General features: G+C 39.2%; 1 protein-coding gene across 1 annotated transcript; it reads left to right on the top strand.

Annotated features, from left to right (window-relative positions):
* Positions 1-246: 246 nt before the first annotated feature.
* On the top strand, positions 247-12515 carry LOC114359669 (uncharacterized). Its single transcript, XM_028314143.1, has 2 exons — positions 247-1106; positions 10043-12515. Exons 1-2 carry the CDS (start codon positions 247-249, stop codon positions 12513-12515), a joined length of 3333 nt encoding a protein of 1110 aa, XP_028169944.1.
* The last annotated feature ends 385 nt before the right edge of the window (positions 12516-12900 follow it).

The following is a 12900-nucleotide window of genomic DNA, read 5'->3' as shown; positions in this document are numbered from 1 at the left end:
TAGGCAATAATGAGTGATTTCATATCATCATCCGTATGTTATATCCTGATTGAAAATAAAATAAATCGCACAATACAAATGTAATATCAATAAAATTGCATTAAACGCAAATAATCGAATCAGAAGTATCCATCTAAAGACTGACGATTTTCTTAATCAAAAAGTTAAAACGCGATTCCCATGAAGCCTGGATTCGAACAAGATCTAGGTCAATCCAAAAGTAAGGCGATCGCTCAGTTTCACAACATGGAGGGCAAGATGTCAAGAAACAAGGAATTCTGCGAAAGTTACAAACAATTTTTGAGAGAGTATGAACAACAAGGTCACATGTCTCTAGTTACAAAACACAATGAAGAACCATCGTGCTATCTCCCTCATCACGGTGTGTTGAAAATTGAGTCGACTACAACTAAGCTTCGAACCGTCTTCAATGCATCCTCGAAAACATCAACCGGGCGCAGTCTCAACGATTTAATGGAGCGCGGTCCTAATCTACAAAAGGATCTACAGCATCTCATCTTGGTATGGCGTCAACACAAATACGTTATAACCGCTGATATCGAGAAGATGTTTCGCCAAATAAATATTCGTGAACCCGATCAACATTTACAACGCATTATATGGAGGAGCACACCGTTGGAACCACTAAAGGAGTATCAGCTTACAACTGTTACCTACGGGACAAAGGCGGCTCCTTACCTGGCAATGCGCACTCTAAAACAGCTGGCCTTGGACGACGCGCATAAGTTCCCCTTGGCTGCTGCTGCACTGATGTCGTCATTCTACATGGATGACCTACTTGAAGGCTGTGACGAAATATCTCAAGCTAAACAACTGCAACAAGAGATTATCGACATACTCAAGGGAGCTGGAATGAATATTCGCAAGTGGTCCAGTAATACTCACGAACTCATTGAAGATTTGGCAGCAGAACAACTAGATGCGCCACTCGACTTCAAGAGCTCTGAGAACAGAAAAACCTTGGGCCTACGTTGGAACCCTACTTCGGACACCTTCTCATTCAAAAACATATTTCAACAAGAAACAACTGACAACACAATAACAAAGAGACAGTTGTTATCAGAGATCTCTAAGATCTTCGACCCGTTGGGATGGCTATCTCCATTAACGATACGTGCAAAGCTTTTATTTCAACGTACATGGTCTGAAGAATCAATAGAGTGGGATCAATGTCTACCTGAAGACATTAACAACAAATGGACACAACTGAAAAGTGAACTTCAACACATTGAAGATTTCAAAATCCCTAGATACCTAGGAGATAAAAACAAATATTCAGTACATGGCTTCTGNCGGGTTGATTGATGAAGATTTCAATCTGTTTTGTGAACAACAGTTGAGGGTTGTTGTATCTGTGAGTTAGCAGTTCCCATGCCGTCTCATAGTTATCAGCTGAGATGTGTAGATGTTGAATCAGTCGCTCAGCATCTCCTCGCAGTTTACCTTTCAAATGTTGCATCTTTTGCGTGTTGGTAAGGAGGTTGTTGTTATGAATACTTTCCACGTACATGTCGTAGAATGTAGGCCATTGGGTATATTTGCCAGTAAAGGTTGGTATGTCGATTTGTGGTGTCGACTGTTGAAGATGCACAGTTGATGCAAGTTTTAGGTTCAGAGCCTTTTTAATGCCTTTGTATGATTCTTCGTAGGCATAAAACTCGTCGTCATATTGTGTATTTGAACCTTGTAGAATGTTGTCGATTTGGAGGTGCAAAGCGTCGATTGCACTCCAACGTGTTTGAATGTTGCGTAACTCGTCTTCCAANTATTATTTATTTATATTTATTTAAAAGAGAGATTGGAGTAACTTTTAAGGCCCCATAAAATAAAAACTGGATCGCCTTTTTATTTTTACAAGACGAATGGCGTTTACGGGGCTTTAAGGGAGCATGTACAGTACATTTGTTTATTATAATTTATAGACAACCGAGCTTGAAGAACTCCTTAACATAAATTTTATTTGATGTAGTGACTCATCATCATCATCATTTCAGACACAGCACGTCCACTGCTGAACATAGGCCTCCCCCAATGACTTCCACATCGCAGGGTTGGTAGCGGCCTGCATACAGCGCCTTCCTGCTACCTTTATCAGGTCGTCGGTCCACCTTGTGGGTGGTCGTCCCACGCGTTATTTTTTAAATTCATTTTTGTCCAAGTAACTTATATGGTAACAAGTGTGATAAGTTATTTTTCACTCTGACAAGCAACTGTTGCCTATCTGAATTTTCCCAGCAAAGTTTTGGAGTCACGTATATTTTAATACGGAAGTGGGAAAATTTAATAATGTACCCTTATAAATTAAACACACTGGGTTTTGCCTTTCGCTTCTGCCGCTTTGTATGCAGTTTTGTAATAATTCTGTTTAGTCTGTGGATTTGTAATTTGTAATTTGTAATTGAAATAGATATAGGTAACTTGTTTTTGGAATTACTGGCTTTTTGATAAATGTTTACGGAAATAACATGTTATTACATGATCTATTTATTATTCTCATAATTATTAACTGTAGATGTTAATAATGTTATTATCATTTACCTACCACCACCTACCCACTATCCTAAAAAATGGCACGTGATGCTGCCTATAGAAACACCCTTATTTTCATTTTATTTGTTACAAGAGGGTTATATTGTGTGACTTTCTTGGATATATTTTTTATAAATTATTTTATATCACTTTTTGGGAACAAAGTTTAACCATGATTTATCTAAAAAAAAAAAAAATTTTCCGTGCAATCGTACTTAAAAAATGTTTGGAAATTTCAAAAAGCCTCTTTCCCCCAAACTCCCAATATTTCCAGCGTTAAAAAAGCTTTCCTTTCTTTCCACCCGTAACGAACCTCCATTTTGTTCTTCAAAGGTTGCACCTTTACACACTGGCGTTACTCGTTCCATTAGTCTACACAGAGCTAAAGGAAAAAGCACTTGCCCATACTGGCTTAGTGCCTTTTACTGTGATGCGGATTTCGGCCACGCGTGCGAATCTGAGGGCTTAGTGTGAGTTTATATCAAATGTCGTCGCAAGTGAGCGCGTCAAAAAAATTTGTTAAGATTTTACTTCTTGAAAATATCCACTAGGAAGTCTTGAAACGCTGTACAATCCATCATTCCATACTTTAATGTAGCCACGATAGCTGAACGGTGAAGGGGTCGGACTAACTTGCGATTGTGGTGAGTGAGCTCACTCGTGACACAAGCATATTCAGCTTACTGTACGAGGGGCTAACGGAACTATTAGTAATTTAGTGGATTAATAAAGGACGTAGCAAAGTTATCAACCCGGAAAGGGATCGTAACCGTATCAACTAGAGGCGTCCGGTATTCTTTGTATGAAACTCCATACTGCAACGCACACTCATCCGCACCGTACGTGAACGCCTCGCTCCGCGGTTGACAGCGCAAGAAATTCGATGACAGGCTGTCATTGACAGCTCGCTAAAGGCAATACGGTGTTGAGCCCTTTCCATGTTGATAAGTCTGCTAATCTTTGACCTTATATGCGCACGTGTGCGGAAATCCGCATTACAGAAAAAATACACTTAGGCTGGGTTGCACCACCTTACTTTAACATTGACAAACGTCAAAAATCTGTCAAACTCCATACGAAAAACACTGGTTATCGTCATAGTTATGGTCAAAGTTAGGTGGTGCAACCGAGCCTAAGTGTATTTTTCCACGCGGTATCAGTATTCGGAATCAGCAAATGGACTGAAAAATGATCCTGGGTACTCCAGGACGCAATATGGATATTTGAACCGTGGATGGAGTGAAGCCGATCCCATTCAGTTTTTTTGAAGTCTTTTTTAATTCAAAAAACTGAAGCTAGTACTTCAAACTACTATTAGATTTAGAAACAGGCATCAGAGAAATGTTTTATTACTTTTGATCTCCTAATAAATTTTGATAAAATTATTTAAAACTTAAGAGCTGATAGTCAAATCCTAAATTTTAATGACTGTAAGTAAAGTATTCCCTCTCAAACAACTTATTTGAAAACTTCGTTAAAACTAGGTCTTTGTAAAAACTTGTAACATCATTTACGCTTAATGTTGAATAAATTTCATTTACACTAACGTATTTTCCCGATATGAAATTTTCGAACCTTTACAAAAGTTGTCTTATTTCAAATTAACACAACTTAGAAAGGTCACAGTAGCTTTAAAAAACCTAAATCTCAATCAACTACGTATTTTTAATGCAAGTAAATATCACTGAAGTTTACTACTAGTATCCGCAGGAGAACCAAAGTAACCGACATAGCTCGCAGAATTGCTAAAATCAAGTGGCAGTGGGCGGGGCACATAGCTCGTAGAGACGATGGCCGTTGGGGCAGGAAAGTTCTCGAGTGGCGACCACGGGCTGGAAGACGTAGCGTGGGCAGGCCTCCTACTAGGTGGACCGACGATCTGGTGAAGGTCGCGGGAAGAACCTGGATGCGGGCAGCGCAGGACCGTTCATTGTGGAAAACCTTGGGGGAGGCCTTTGTCCAGCAGTGGACGTCATTTGGCTGAAAACGATTACTACTAGTATTATTTATTAAATAATTTATATCAGGTTTTCACAGTTTTAAAAATATTCCTAAAGCTAGTTGCCGCAAGTTGAATTCCTACATAAGCCAGTCTATTTTGCAACTATAAACTCATGAAAGACTTACGACTGATATTATTAGTATTTTTCATCCACCCTATAGAGAGAAAACCTTTTTTTTTACCACAATGAGGAAGATCTTGACTTGCACCTCACCTGATGGAAAGTGATGAGCCGATGGTGTAAGGAAGCTTCGTCTGTAATCCTCAACCACAAAAGAACTGGCTATGTTCCTTCAACTACTTAGGCTGAGTTGCACCATCTTACTTTAACTTTGACAAACGTCAAAAATTTGTCAAACTCCCTTCAAAAAGCACCAGTTATCGTCATAGTTACCCTTAAAGTTAGGTAGTGCAACTCAGCCTTACTTTTACTTTTTTTTACTGTTACCTACTGCGTTTTCCTCCATTACACATCAACTTTTCGTATCTTACACCACGTTATTATAAAACTTATAATGAAAATATAACTCGGGCCTAAACTGTTTTAAAGTTCAACACACTTAGGCTTGTAAATACTTTATACGTTGTAAATACTCCTTTATGTTGGAACTAAATATCTGCCTATAATACAGTTTTGAATTTGAAGTACTTTGTAAAGGTTTTAGTAAGTAAGTTTACGTTAGCTCAATAATTTTAGAGACTTGAAGTGTAAGTAAGTAGGTATGAAACATTTTGTGTGTGAACTTGTAAGGAAACTTAGAGTGGGTACTTGTAACACCTTATAACATTGATTTTATGGAATACCATAATATAAATATTAATACCATATAAAATAATATTATTATTTTGTTTATGGTATTTCTGATTACAAGAACCGGAAATTGAATGGAATTCAGACAGTTGGTTGATCAGTCGTACATAAACATAATTTGACAGTAAAATAGTTATTAAATTAAAATATTTTAGAATGCAGTACATTGCCTAGCTTTTTAAGAAATATAAAAAAATATATTGTGTCTATATTAGTAAAAGTCAATTTGAATAGATTCTTAAAACCCGAAAAAGGTTGAAGTCAAGAAAATATCACCATTAAAAAACTTGTGACGTTCAAACTTACAAACAAACCAGTCCACTGGAACAAGCCAACAGCTGTTCAACTGATTAACTTGGAGACAGAAATAAAAGACGTTACTATTGGAACGGCGAAAACTGGAATGGTTCGCGCCTAATCCGGGACGAAGGAATAGATGAACCAGTCCACTCAGCTACGGCATGTACAAGTACATACAGCAAAAATAGATTTCAAACTAAAATTCTACTAAACCTCCGTTTGTCACCTGTCATCTGCTTTGCAACGGAGGGAAGTCGAACCTTAACTTCGAACTCCTCCTATGTTCTTCTGATTAATTTCGTTGCGGGTCCAATGACAGTTGAACTTTCACCCGGGACAAACTTACCTTCACTGGTTGGGTTTTTATTGGCGGTCAAGCTATAGATCCTGGCTACACAGGAGTTGCAGTGGTGAGTAAGAGAGGTGGGATTATTCCCGTAAACTAAAATTTTATATGAGATTGAGATCAAATAGATAAAACGTAGCATTATTGTTAGTAGGTAACTTTAACTTCTAAAACTAATAAATTCCTTGATTTGGGGGTTTCATAACTTATAGACACAAGCTATAGGATTATTATCGCCTCTTGTTCCACCGCTGCAACTCCTCTGTAGCCAGTTGCTTGACCGCCGATAAAAAACCCAACCAGTGAAGGTCAAATTTGTCCCGGGTGAAAGTTAAGCTGTCCCGCAACGAAAATAATCAGAAGATTCATTTAGAAGGAGTTCGAAATTACGACAGAAGCTATGCTTAGTAGTACTGAGGCCGCTGGTGTTTTTTTTATGTAGTCGAATTCCGTTGTCGTCTTATGAGAATTTAGAGGTTGGAAAGAGAGAGAGATTGGAAAAAAAACAGCTCATTGGGAAGCCGGGAAGTGGGTCAATTTTAAATTGCAAGATTTGACGACAGATACCAGACATGTGAAAGTAAATAAAAGCTTGTAAAATACACTGTGCCGAATTTCTGTATTGGCTGCTTTCATTTCAGCTGTGCCTGAAATCGTAATGTGAAAGTTTCTTAGCAATCCGGAATTAAGAGGAAGAAGTGTTAATAAAGAAATCCTAGGAAACTTTATAAATAATCGGCTTTTTGGAACTGTTAATTGAGTTTGTTTTATACTTTTTCGTTTTCATTCGCTTTTTGAGACATGTTTAAGTCGACCGATTTAGTAGTTTACCTAGTTTAAAATGTGTGCTTTTTTCATAAAATATTGTAAGAAGCATAATATAGTAAGTAGATGTGAGAGTGCATGTACTTATTTAAATTAGTGCCAATAAAGATAGACTGAAAAAACAGTTTTTTAAACAGCGTTCGAATATAGCGTTAAAACAATTTGTTCCGAAACATGAACATCTGTAGAACAACCAAGTTGCTTGTTGTTTACTTTATTCGTCAAAGTTTTTTGCGTTACAGCTCTGGTTCTTTTTACTCAAGTTATAAAGTTTATGTTCGCTCGATCGTATGCGAGACAACAGTCTTCCGATTAAATCTGGTATCGGTCGTAATTTAGAATCTCTAAGTTATTTCATTATCATTATCCACATGTCAGAGTGAGGAAAAGAAATTGATAAGTTCTAGTATTGAACATGGCATTAGAGCCATTAGTTGGAACGGCATAATTCTATAAAATTGTTTTGTGTGTGTGTGGATCACCACCACTTCCTACTTCTTATTATTATAATTAGCTGTATCGCAGTGATTCGCGTTTTAAGCTTTAGGTTTAGAGAGACTTTAAGAGCTATTTACATAATTATTGGTTATTAGTGTTTTAGTTATTTTTTCGTTTGAAATTACCAGTAGGTATATTCAGCGTTTGCATCGTTGAAAAAACAATTACCTACATTTAAAATAGCTTTAACATACTGTTTGTTTAAAAATAGCTCTACTGCAAGCGATTACGCAACACACTCATTTTCTAATCCACTGCAGAATCAATCCGACGTGCGCTGTCGGTTCAGTGGGAGGAGTAAATAACCTTTGGTTTATTTTAAGCTGCAGTAAATTTATATTCATTAGCACTCTACAGTTTAGATTTCAGGGATAAACTAACTATAGTCTGTCTGTCAGTCGCGACAGCAATATAATTACGCGCGAGCGATAAGGATGGGTAGCTAGGGGTCATTGGACAAAATTCTACGTGCTCACGGACCGGGCTTTAGTAGATAGATTTTGTAACGATACAACTTTTCATTTACTTATTGTTTGTTTTTAATAAAATAATAGAGAAGGTTTTTTGGGTATTTCTGATTAAATGTTAATGACGGTACATTAACTCTCAAAACTTAAATAGAAAATAAACGAGATAAAATTAATTGGCTATGTAATCCTACCCCAAAATAGGAACTTCATTTATTTGATATTGGAGTCTTCTTTCACTTCTCTCTAAGTTTTAAATTATCCCATACTTCTAAACAATCTGTGAATTTAAGCTAAGTTACATATGCTAGCACAACCTTTGGATTGTCAAATCATCACTTGATTTTGGGTTCTATTTTATAGACCATAAAGCCGACTGTCGATCAAAAGCGGCGGGATTACGTCTATAAAACTTGACAGAGTAATATTTGCGACAATTTTATTCGTGCGTCTGTTGAAACAGTTTCTGGTCTTATGCCGGTGGGATTGTGGTAAATTTTGCTTGTGTCTCCAGCAATATTATTTGTCAACACTTCAGAAAAGTCGTCCTAACGTGACACACATCATTCAAGTCAAAACTTGAGTAACAATTCCAATTTCGTGTGGGTGTCAAATGAGTACTCGGTAAATTGATTTGCCATTTTCTACGAAACTTTACAGCAGATCTTATTATGTACTGCCAGTTGCTGTTTATTTTGCAAAGCTCATATGATTACCGTGGCCTTATTGGAAGTGAGTTATAAGCGCTAATGCACACGACGCCGCCACCGCGCCGCTGCCGCGCCGCCGCCGCGCCGACGCTGCGCCCCTACACTGTTCATACGCGCTGCGTAAAGCCCGCCGGTGCGCCGCCGCCGCGCCGCCACCGCGCCGTATAAGCATAATTTCACCGGTCCGCCTTTGACGGCACGGCGGCGGCGCGGCAGCGGCAGCAGCGGGCTTCACGCGGCGTATAAACAGTGCAAAGGCGCGGGGGCGGCGTGGCGGCGGCATCGTGTGCAGGAGCGCTAACGACTAACCGAAGGACTCTGACAGATATTTGCAAACTTGAGTTGATATGGTCTCGAAATAGTATATCAATATTTACATTAAGTGGGACGTCCAGACGTCCACCCACAAGGTGGAATAACCTTTTAAAGGTCGCAGAGAGCCACTGGACCCAGGTCACTTACACGACCAATATGGGAATCATTGGAGGAGTGAACGCCCTGTGGCTGAAATGATGATGAAGATGAACCAATATCTGTGTTCTCATTTTTGTTTCTTCCCTTACTCTCTTCTCATTTTTGTTACTACACCTTAACATCACTTTTCAGCAGCATCTTATTTCATGTATGTACTTAATAAATTATATTATTTACAACAGCTCGCTTTTGACCGCTACATCCTCCACGTAGATAAATAAAAACTATTTTGTACACATTCTAGTTATAAATCCATCTAAGTTTTGTTGATATTAATAATTTAGATAGGTTATTCTTAAGTAATAAAGTAAGTCTTCAAATTAATGTTTTTTGTTACCTAAAATGGCGAGTCCTCACTAAATTTCTTTAAAGCCTAAGAAAATAACTCTCCCACATGTAACATTACTGGTTTATTTCGCTTAAGCTGTCACTACTTGTGTACTTAAAAGTAATACCGATAGTAATCTATCGGAGTGGTTTCGATTCTAAATCTCTCCGATTCGTTGGGTCGTTGCAAAAAAACACAATTCGTCCATTCCATTGAGTATTCACTAAAAATGTATAAAGCCTTAGTAGACTCACACAGCATAGATAGATAGATAGATAAAACGTTTATTTGCATAACAGAAATATATTATTTGCATAGGTACTTTTAAACTTAATTTCAGCCATTGAATACACTTTTTGCATTGTTTCTAATGGTTTATCAACTGCAATATGCATACAGTAGATAGTTGTACGGGTTACCGCACATATGTTAATGTCAACGACATACCTAATCTAGGTCACTTAGAAATAGCAATTATGCACACTTTATACGTCACGTACGTTCGTACTTCTGCTATTCTATCATTTTATAAATAATTGTGTTATGTGAAATAAATCAGTGTTATTACGACTATCATTGGGTTTGGTTTCGTACACTAACTATCCCATACAAATCGTCGGCACTCATCCTGTAACTGTAAGACGCTACAGTTTCTTTGGTCCNGACATTAACAACAAATGGACACAACTGAAAAGTGAACTTCAACACATTGAAGATTTCAAAATCCCTAGATACCTAGGAGATAAAAACAAATATTCAGTACATGGCTTCTGCGACGCGTCAGAAAAAGCATACGCCTGCGCTGTATACGTCACTACTACAAATTCTAAGGGCGAAGTCACATCGACGCTTGTGACTGCAAAGACAAAATTGGCACCTTTGAAAAATAAGTTATCTCTACCTAAACTGGAACTTTGCGGCGCGCTCTTACTATCACAGCTCATAAAAAAGGTAGTTGAAACATTACCACAGCAAGCTATAATATACGCATGGACCGATTCCATGGTGGTACTTGGTTGGCTCAATGGAGACATCAATAGATGGAAATTGTTCGTTGCCAACAGAGTTCGAACAATACTTACCGTCATCCCATCATCAGCTTGGCATCACGTCCGATCTGAAGATAATGCAGCAGATTGCGCTACAAGAGGACTGACATCGCTACAGTTGTCAGAACAAACCTTGTGGTGGCAGGGCCCCCATTGGTTGGTTACATTTGATCCGAACAGTATCAAAGATAACACATACCAACCACCTGCGTTAGAAACCAAGAAATCGAATGTGAACGTGGCCTTAACTTATAAAAACGATTTAGTTGTACAATTATTACATGAGTGCAGCTCGACACTACGCATGGCAACAACAATCGGCTGGCTATCACGTTTCACACAGTGGTTGCGCAATAAACAAATACCACGACAAAGTTACCTATCCACGACGGAAATGCAATGCGCCCTCAATTTGATTATAAAGACTGTTCAATCAATGGAATTTGAAGACGAGATTGAACAACTTCAGAATCAGAATAAAGTCAAGAGTTGCAGTAAATTGGCGAGCCTTAACCCTTACATCGACCCTCATGATGGATTGCTTCGGGTAGGCGGGAGATTAAACAACTCGTCACTTAGTCAATCATCAAAGCATCCGATAATATTATCAAGTCACAGCAAATTTACCGAGCTTATTATACAACAGGCTCACACTGTCACGCTACACGGCGGACCAAGCTTGACACTGTCTTACATACGAGACAAATATTGGATACTAAGTGGGCTTCGGACTGTAAAGAGAGAGCTACGCAAATGTGTTAAATGTCGGCGATTCAAGGAAGAGAAAAAGACGCAGATGATGGCGGACCTACCACAGCCCCGTGTCACACCCTCGCGCCCTTTCACACATACTGGAGTTGACTTCACCGGTCACTTTGACATCAGAGCCAACAAGGGGCGTGGTGTGCGAACACATAAAGGATACGTGGCGGTCTTCGTCTGCTTAGCAACAAAGGCCGTTCATTTGGAATTGGTGTCTGATCTTTCCACACCTGGGTTTCTGGCTGCATTTCGACGTTTTTGCGCTAGAAGATCAGTACCTAAACACATGTACAGTGATCAAGGAAGAAACTTTATTGGAGCGAATAAAGTATTGAAAAAGGAATACAAGGAGGTACTGCAAACAATCGACATACAACTACTAAACAAGGCTACTGATTACGAAATTCAGTGGCACTTCAACGCGCCAGCTTATCCCTCAGCTGGTGGCCTTTGGGAGGCCGCTGTTAAAAGTTTGAAACACCATCTACGACGAGTGATGGGAGAACAAAGGCTCACATACGAGGAGTTCATCACACTTCTTCATCAGATTGAGGCCTGTCTCAACTCGCGGCCCCTACTGGTTGTGAGTGAAAGCCAAGATGATGAGTATCTTTCACCGGGACACTTCCTAGTTGGTGGACCGCTTATAACACGTCCACAAACGGATCCCGAACAAGTGAACTTGACCACAAGATGGCAGATGGTCCAGGCAATGAATAAACAATTCTGGAAGAAATGGTCATCTGATTACCTACAACAACTTCAAGTTCGTTCTAAGTGGATAACACCCTCAAAAAACATTGAAGTGGATGAAATCGTTCTAATCAAGGACGAAAACCTGCCGCCTGGCAAGTGGGCAATGGGCAGAGTAATCGAGGTACATCCGGGCAAGGACGGATACGTCCGTGTGGTATCCGTAAAAACTAAAAATGGGATTATGAAGAGACCTATTTTAAAATTAACAACCTTACCCGTGAAAGATGAATGTACACAAAAATCAACAAATGACGCTCAAACACCGACATGTGATGACGTCACAACCGCCGACGCGCACTCAAACCAACGACAAAGGCGTGCGACGAGAAAATCTACAGCTTCATTTATTACGATGGCGATGATGCTGTTCATGGCCTTCTTCATACCTGCACAGTGCTCATACAACATATCAACATTTGACGACCACCAAAATATTTATTTCGATAAGATGTATGAGATGAATCTTATTCGAGATGAATGGAAGTTAATCGTGTACTATAACATGAGTACCTACTGGTCAGCATTACATCACGTGGAGAGTTACGTCAATCACTTAGAAGAGTACCTACACACTGCCATGCTGCCAACTCAATACAAAAGCATCATGATGAGTATCTTTCACCGGGACACTTCCTAGTTGGTGGACCGCTAATAACACGTCCACAAACGGATCCCGAACAAGTGAACTTGACCACAAGATGGCAGATGGTCCAGGCAATGAATAAACAATTCTGGAAGAAATGGTCATCTGATTACCTACAACAACTTCAAGTTCGTTCTAAGTGGAGAACACCCTCAAAAAACATTGAAGTGGATGAAATCGTTCTAATCAAGGACGAAAACCTGCCGCCTGGCAAGTGGGCAATGGGCAGAGTAATCGAGGTACATCCGGGCAAGGACGGATACGTCCGTGTGGTATCCGTAAAAACTAAAAATGGGATTATGAAGAGACCTATTTTAAAATTAACAACCTTACCCGTGAAAGATGAATGTACACAAAAACCAACAAATGACGCTCAAAC

The sequence above is a fragment of the Ostrinia furnacalis genome, unplaced genomic scaffold (assembly GCF_004193835.3).
Source record: "Ostrinia furnacalis isolate ACB-3 unplaced genomic scaffold, ASM419383v2 OfSCF4547, whole genome shotgun sequence".
NCBI lineage: Eukaryota > Metazoa > Arthropoda > Insecta > Lepidoptera > Crambidae > Ostrinia > Ostrinia furnacalis.
This window is presented reverse-complemented; position numbering and strand designations above follow the sequence as displayed.

Bases quoted from the DNA above. Each gene is read 5' to 3' on its own strand.
- LOC114359669 (XM_028314143.1), top strand. From the start codon at position 247: ATGGAGGGCAAGATGTCAAGAAACAAGGAATTCTGCGAAAGTTACAAA. The intron at 1,107-10,042 runs GTTGGGATGGCT...CAAAATCCCTAG, and splicing joins ATCTCTAAGATCTTCGACCC to ATACCTAGGAGATAAAAACA.